The sequence below is a fragment of the Scyliorhinus torazame genome, chromosome 4 (genome assembly GCF_047496885.1).
Source record: "Scyliorhinus torazame isolate Kashiwa2021f chromosome 4, sScyTor2.1, whole genome shotgun sequence".
NCBI lineage: Eukaryota > Metazoa > Chordata > Chondrichthyes > Carcharhiniformes > Scyliorhinidae > Scyliorhinus > Scyliorhinus torazame.
Genome location: NC_092710.1, coordinates 42,200,790 through 42,208,755, shown reverse-complemented (window position 1 = coordinate 42,208,755; position 7,966 = coordinate 42,200,790). Strand labels below are relative to the sequence as shown.

At 42.6% G+C, this 7,966-nt stretch overlaps 1 protein-coding gene across 1 annotated transcript; it reads left to right on the top strand.

The window, feature by feature from the left end:
* Positions 1 to 1,078: 1,078 nt before the first annotated feature.
* LOC140411319 (probable G-protein coupled receptor 139) lies at positions 1,079 to 4,513 on the top strand. Its single transcript, XM_072500439.1, has 2 exons — positions 1,079 to 1,157; positions 3,600 to 4,513. The coding sequence occupies exons 1-2, from the start codon at positions 1,079 to 1,081 to the stop codon at positions 4,511 to 4,513; spliced, it is 993 nt and encodes a 330-aa protein (XP_072356540.1).
* Positions 4,514 to 7,966: the final 3,453 nt, after the last annotated feature.

Sequence of the window (7,966 nt, the reverse complement as noted above, 5' to 3'; positions counted from 1 at the left end):
ACAAAGTGTTACAATTGTGCGTCGGTGGTCGAGGGAGTGAACATTTGTAGAAGATGTGCCAAACAAGCAAGCTGCATTGACTGGCACAGTGTGAAGGGGTTTGATAACATAGGAATGGATGTTGTACGATAGATGTTCATTAAGTGGGTAATGGTCTGACATGACGGACCACTGTCCCAATCTGCACTGTTCGTCATTAACCAGTTTTCGAGCCAATGGCCGCATCCTCCCTGGTCGGACATCAAATGATTATGCGTTGTTCGCATTGACGCTTTGAACAATTGGGTAGGTATGCAGTTGTGGTTAATTATGTTCGCTTTCAACTCATGAGTCCGCCAACCGGGGTTGAGTCTAATTCCCATTTTTATAAGGGGCCGTATTCCAATCGTGACTGCGTTGGATTTTAAGTATTTTACCAAAGCGTCTAATTGGTTAATTGTTTGACCAGTTGTGTTCGCTGAGTGGGTATTACTTTCTGCGGAAAGTGGCTCGCAACTTAATACAGTTCTGTTATAATGAAAGGTCAGAAAAGGGGAAGAGATGTTAACATTTTTAAAGTTTCAACATCTGATGCCAAATCTGCTGATCATTTCAAGTATCTTTTTAAAAACTTGTTTCTTTTTCCAGCTTTCAGCATCGACCGTACTCTGCTTCTGTGCATTGTACGAGCTACGCACTCAAATATATATGCTCGGGAATTGTCCGCTCGTGTTCTAAACTATGTTACATGGAATTTAAATTCTTGTTACTCGTTAACTCTCCTTTCGCAACATTGCAATGGATCCACACAGGGGAAGCAATTACTGTCTGAAGCAGAGGGCCTGCCCGATCTCCATATTGGCAGCATTGCAGAACTTGTTTTGGGATGTATTCACAGTCTTCTCTCCAGGCAAGCTTCCAGCCTGCATGTTTCAACGTGACTGGCTAAGCCTACTCAACGTGACTGGCTAAGCCTTTCAGAATGATCTCGCGGGGCATGGCAATATCTATAAATATGAACACGCACTTGGCACTGCATTAATCGGTGTCTCGGTTTTTCCATTTGCAATCCAGTAAACGGCGCTGATTCCTGCTGAAAATGGATATCAGACTCTTCTTGTTGCTGATCAGCATACAGGAATATTTCTATTACACACTTGCAATAATCGGCGTTACAGGTAAATAGCAGCAGACGTTTTCTACACAAAATATATGGTTTTACATGGCACTCTCGCAGGATACTCTATATGTTTGATGGCACACTGGGAATAGTGCAGCTAACTATGTGAAAGCGTCGCTATGACCGCAGATATTGACAAAATGCTGTTGCGCTGGTTGTTCTTAGAGTAGGTCGGTAGTAGCTGTTCACATTTGCCAGACCAAGGAAAACGGTTTCAGACAATATGCAAAATCAACAGATTTCAAATTTCCAAATTATTTATATCTCATTGTAGTGATATGACCCTAAATTGACTGCTTTCAAGGGTGGGTGAAATCTATTTAAAAGGGAGCTTGGTGTCTACTCGAAACTGAAGGAGACTGGCAGTCCTTCAACATGTTTGCGGACATTGACATTCATTCTTGTTCCAATATCGCCTTACAATGAGTTGTCAGTTTGTGCAGTGAGACGCCATTGAAGGTGAAATATAGGTTAGTCTAAGGGTCAGGGCAAATGTTGCGCAAAATGTTGAGTAAGAAATAAGTGGTAGCTGAGACATAAAGGCAGATTTTATATTTAATTTTTACTTTGAATTGACATGCAAATTGAGATGATTCTGAAACAATCCACATTCACCAGGCAGGGCAACTTCAATTACCTGTCCTTCACTTTGTGCTAAATAGGTATCGTTCAGTAAGGGACTGACTGTCAGTTTGGACTGCAGGTTGTTTGGAAATTCCAAATTATTTTTGTCGAGCGATGTTCGAGGTAAAAGCTCCTTTCGCGAGCTCAGGACAACTGAAAAGCTTTGCCCCCAAGTGAAGGGCCGACTCTGATTCAATGTAATTGTCCAGCAAACAGTTATATGTTAATCCGTTTGAGTGACATTGCTTGTGATACAATGTTGGCCAGACCCTCCTACTTTTGCCTAAATTGAACAAAGTATTTTTTCTCCTTGCTGACAGGATTGATGGTCCTTCGCTAACATTTGATCTGAAAATAAACTGCCATACTCGACAGTGAATTAGGCTGTAAGTTATGCATGGAAAGCACAGTTTAAAACTTTTGCATCAGGTACTGAATTGACGAGTTAAGACATATCCCTGAAAATAAGAGATTTATAGATACGGAGTCATGAGTGGCAATATATAAATGAAAGTTTTCACTTTACAAGGGTGAATGAAACGGAAAGGTTCAAGATATTAGCCTTAATAATGTCATCGGGAAGTGGAGGAGAATTGGCCCAACGTGTCTTCATGATTTTACGTTTCCTGTACACTATTTGTGTGGAAAGTTGTTTTCGTTACTTTACAACAAATGGTGTAACCATTCATTGTAAGCATCTGACGAGCCAAATTTGTTTTCTGTACATCCATAATTCTATATCCGTTGGCCATGTTTCTGTCGCATCTCATCGTCGTCTTTTTTGCCGGTATTTGTTCATCTCGCTTCATGTTTGTGTCGTAAAATGTGGTCTTTCGACTTTAGACGATTGCACGGTGATCTCAGTGAAACATATATAATCCTGATTCCGACAGGGCGGAGACAGAACGATATTCCCCCCTGATGGGAGACACTTGAGCTGGGAATACAAACAAAAATAATTGGCTGCCACTTAATAAAGAGATGAGAACAATGTATCCTTGTTCTCTCAGAGGGCTGTCAAACTTTCCAGAAAGCGATGGAGGCCCTGGCATTTAATATTTGTAAAGCAGAGTTCGATTGGTTCTTGATTGACAAGGAAGTCAACTGCCAGCGGTTTGGGCATGAAAATGGAGTTGAAGCCTCAAACAGAATTGCCATGGCCTTATTTAATGGTGCCGTTGGCTGGAGCAGCCGAGTGATGTATCCTTCTCCCCATGCGCATTGTCATAAGTTTGTAATATTACATAGATTACATAGAACATACAGTGCAGAAGGAGGCCATTCGGCCCATCGAGTCTGCACCGACCCACATTAATCCCTCACTTCCACCTTATCCCCGCAACCCAATAACCCCTCCCAACCCTTATGGACACTACGGGTAATTTAGCATGGCCAATCCACCTAACCTGCACGTCTTTGGACTGTGGGAGGAAACCGGAGCACCCGGAGGAAACCCACGCGGACACGGGGAGAACGTGCAAACTCCGCACAGACAGTGACCCAGCGGGGAATCGAACCTGGGACCCTGGCGCAGTGAAGCCACAGTGCTAATCACTTGTGCTACCGTGCTGTACTATATTGAGTCGTGCTTTAACCTTGAACATTCTTATTCAGAACTTGGAGGCGTGACTGAAATCCGTCCACTGTCACTTAAAAAAATTACAGGTGCAAGATGGAGAAGATTTTTAAAAAACTTATTTATCCTGAAAAACGAACAGTTGGTGAGAAGAAGTGATGAATTATACGTGTTTTGTTTCTTTGTTTCAAAGATGATTAATTTGGGAAATAAACATTCTAATCTCTGTCCTTATTGCAGCTAATTTTGTGACAAATGTGATCCTGTGCCGGGGAAAATGTGGCCTCTCCAAAAACATCACACTGTATCTGTTGGCAATGGCTGTCTCCGATCTTCTTGTCATCGCGTTTTGGGTGGTATTTGATCATATCGCCTATTACTACGTTAAGTCTTTAATATTTTTCCCCACAAGCGTATGCGCAGTGAATAACTTCCTGAAATCCGCCTTCATGGATTGTTCTGTCTGGTCCACGGTGGTCTTCACCGTTGATCGTTTCGTGGCTATATGTCACCAGGGCTTGAAAGCCAAGTATTGTATATTGAAAACGGCACTGGCCGTTCTCGGTACAATCTGGACGGTGAGCATTTTGAGGAGCATCCCTGACTACTTTAAGTATGAGCCGATCGTTACAATGGAAGGTCGTGGGTGGGGCTGCAGAGTCAAAATGGATTTTGTGCGCCGAGTGAAATGGATGACGTTCGACTGGATGAATCAGGTGCTGACACCACTCATTCCATACGTCGTAATCCTCCTCTGCAACTGTCTCACTGTCAAACACATTTTGACGGCCAGTTTGGCACGAACCAGACTCCGGAATCAAAGCAAAGCTGACACTGGCGATCCCGAGGTCATAAACCGCAGGAAATCCATAATTCTACTCTTCAGCATTTCGGCTAGCTTCATCCTACTGTGGATGCCCAATGTGATCTATTTCATCTTGGACCGCATTGCAAAGCTTCCTTACAGCCCAGCTGACTTTACAAACCCGTTGGCTATATTTTTGCAGACCAGCAACATGTTAATGCTCCTAAGTTCCTGTGTTAACACCTTTATTTATGCTTTGACACAAACAAAATTCAGGAAGCAATTGTGGAATGGGCTAACGTTTCCCGTTTCGGTAATTATTCGTTTAGTAAAGATTGTAAAACGATAAGAAAAAAACCTTTATTACCCTGAGATCTGACCATATGTCTAAGAATTGATGGAGGTAGTTTCCTCCCAACACAATATTGTTTATCCATGTAGTTACCCCACAAACAGAGGTCAATCGAACTTTCATTCCAGTTCTATCCCACTTTGACGAACATTAAACTTCACAGCCTCTTTTTACCATTATGATCCATTCTATTTTCTGCAGTGTTTCAGGTAATGTACTGATAATAGAAGCGACCCACATTGAAAATAAAACATTAAATTCATCGGCTCTTTCCTGTATCAATTATTTAATGAGGAAGGAGCAGCGCTCCGAAAGCTAGTGACATCGAAACAAACCTGTTGGACTTTAACCTGGTGTTGTAAGACTTCGTACTGTGCTCACCCCAGTCCAACGCCGGCATCTCCACATCATTATTTAATCGGTTTCATTGAGGATTTCCATTTTAAAGAGCTTCGTCTCACCTGCCGAACTACAGCCGGCATTATATGCAAAATCTGTCGCCCATAGGTCCTACAGATGGGGAATCAGCTGCTATGGAAGGGCATACATGAGAAAGATAAGAAGAATGGTTGCACGAATCTGTGGTACATTAGGAGACAAACCTTCAAGTAGCATAAATCTGTTCAGCTACAATTTAGAGCAGTCCAGTCCAAAAATATATTAATGTATTTCAAATATCCTTCAAAGCATTATACTTCACTGTCCTCGCTCTGAAAGACGCTGCAAATCTGTATTATCAGAACCCGGAAGCAATTCAACAAGGAAAGTCTTTGAATTCCGTGTGTACGGCAGAATGTATTAATTGGCATGCATTGACGAAATCAAAGGATCGGCAAATGAAAGGTATGAACACAGGATAATGAACTTTCACACGAAGTTGCAATAAATGCATTGTGTGAAACGGAGATGGGAATTTTATAATTATGTTTGCAATATAAAGGCTTCATTACTTTCGAGGGCAGCAATGGGTTGATCTTGACCCCCTGGTCATTGTCTGTATGGAGTTTGCACATTCTCCTCGTGTCTGCGTGGGTCCCACCCCCAGAACACGATAATGCGCATGGTACGAGGATTGGGCACGCTAAATTGTCCCTTATTGGAAAAAATATATATTAAATGACATCAGGTTAGAAATTAACCGTGGCATTTGATTTGTTGTTTTTATGACATTATTAATCTGTATCGCAATTTTAAGTCATTTATCTACACCATCTGATACACCAATAGATTTCTTAATACGATTATGATCCCGGTTGATTTTATGACTGGACGGGATGATCTCAGAATGGAAATGGAACTCTGACTGAAAAGATCGTAAACCTTGCTTTTTCTGGATGACAACGTCGAGGATTAGCGTTACCCTACCGCGAATTTGTTTTAACAGTACTAAAGATGCATTAAATTTGAAAAGTTAGGTAATTATTCAATAATAATTTACTTTTCCCTCAGCTCAATAAATGCATACAGATTTAAAGATTAGTATGGCATAAACTACGATAGCCTAATTGTTAAAAAAAGCTCTCCTATAAGCTCCATGATGCCTTTGGTCTGATGCAAACACGCCGCTCAGAATCCAAGAGCGTCGATGGGAACTTCCCCTTTGATGATGATGATATGAGACTGTCTAAATTCCAGTCCTAAAAGCAGGAAATAAAATCGTCGCTCCTAATAATGCTTCTCCTGAGTATTGGAATTCCGAAATCCAGCCCAGGGCCACAATTTTCAGGTGGTCGGGATTATCCTTTCCTGCTGCCAGCGCCCTTTAGATTCCCGGCGGCGTGGGGTGGCTTTACTGATAAGTCCGCCACCCTCACAACGCCCCCCCCCCCCCCCCACAACACCTTCAAGCCGGGTGTTTCGTGGAGACCCGTCGTGCCCTGTCGGAGAGGTACTCCAATCCCACTGCTTGTCAGTGGGATTTCCCTTTGAATCAATCCCAAACCGCCGGTAAACCCCGCGCAGACAGCGGGACAAGTGAATCCAACGACTGGAGAATCCAGTCTGAATTTTCCGAAATTCTTCCAGGTTGTTCTCCACAATGTCGCTCTTTCCCTCGTCTCACACGTGAGTTGTGAAATGTTCGTGTTATGGGCCAGCGTTTAGAAAACTTCTCAGTATATCGTGCAGTTCAGCTGACCTACAACTGTTTATAGATTTTGGTTATGTGGAGCTCAGCGGTCGACCTTGCAGGTGCTATTCAACAGAGTCCTTAAGCACTTTTAATCAAAAACAAAGTTCATTCTACGAATTCAGTTAACAATTTTATAAACACAGTTATAATTTTTACCAACTATATACATAAATACCCCACAAAGCTACTGTACTCTACAGATAACACTTAATAACTGTGCCACTTAAGCCGTTTCCAATTCAATAACAACACCCCATAAAACCAGGAAACCCTTTTCCCAAAACAGTATGTTTGAATTCCTTCCAGAAAGCAGTTATCACTCTTAAGTCATCAAGTGATATGGCGACATCTTTTAACAGGCAAAGAGAGAGAGAGAGAGAGGGCAGGATGCTTGTCTGTCTGAATCCAGCTACAAAAATAAAACAAAGAACTCAGAGCTACACAACAGTTCCAGCTCAAAACGAAAGTGTAACTCAGAGCCACAGCCAGCTCCCAGCTCAAAAACTAAACGAAGAACTCAGGGCCACATCCTAGCACAGTTGCTCTATTAATAATGTTGGTGAACTACAAGCCTTCCATTATGTCGATCAAATGATCACACAACCGGTTAGTGAGTTCAAAAGATGGTTGATTTACATACACAAGAGTTGTCTCGACATGCAAACACAATATCTACTGCGAGTTAAGCTACACCTGTCAGCTACAATAACCTATACTAAACTTCAGGGCTTCCCGCACTGTGCAAATGGATAAGGCCTTTATCTGGATTCCACTTGGCTTGTTCGAAGAAAGTGGCTGTGTCTCTGCTGGGCTCATCTGTCAGGTATTGATCGATGGTCTTGAATTGGCTGGCTGTTCCTGCTGCGATTGGGTCGGCACAGGCCGGATCCAAAAGAGACAGAACATATGGCTGTGCTCTCTTTTATCCATCTGGGATTTCACGCTCCAACCTTGGATCCAATAGTTCAACAGGGCTCTGATTACTGTCTTCGATTTTGGCCAATAAAGGGGCGGGTGCCTTGGTAGCTGGGCGTAACCTTAACGGTCATTGTCCTTGGCAGTTGGGCTTTCTGCATAAAGGGAGTTGCGCCGATCAGTCTGTGTCTGTACCGGTTGCTTGATTGGAGTTCTATTGTCTTGGGAAAATGGCCCATTAAAATGCAAACGTGCATTTCGATCTGGCCTGGTTGCCTATGTTGCAGATACACATAGGCTCTGTATCTGTCTGAGTCCTGGGTAGGCCATAATTCCCATGTTCCTTTGCAGGTGGCAATCTTAGAAGGCTACATTCCGTTGTCTTGATCCTGAACGACAAGCGT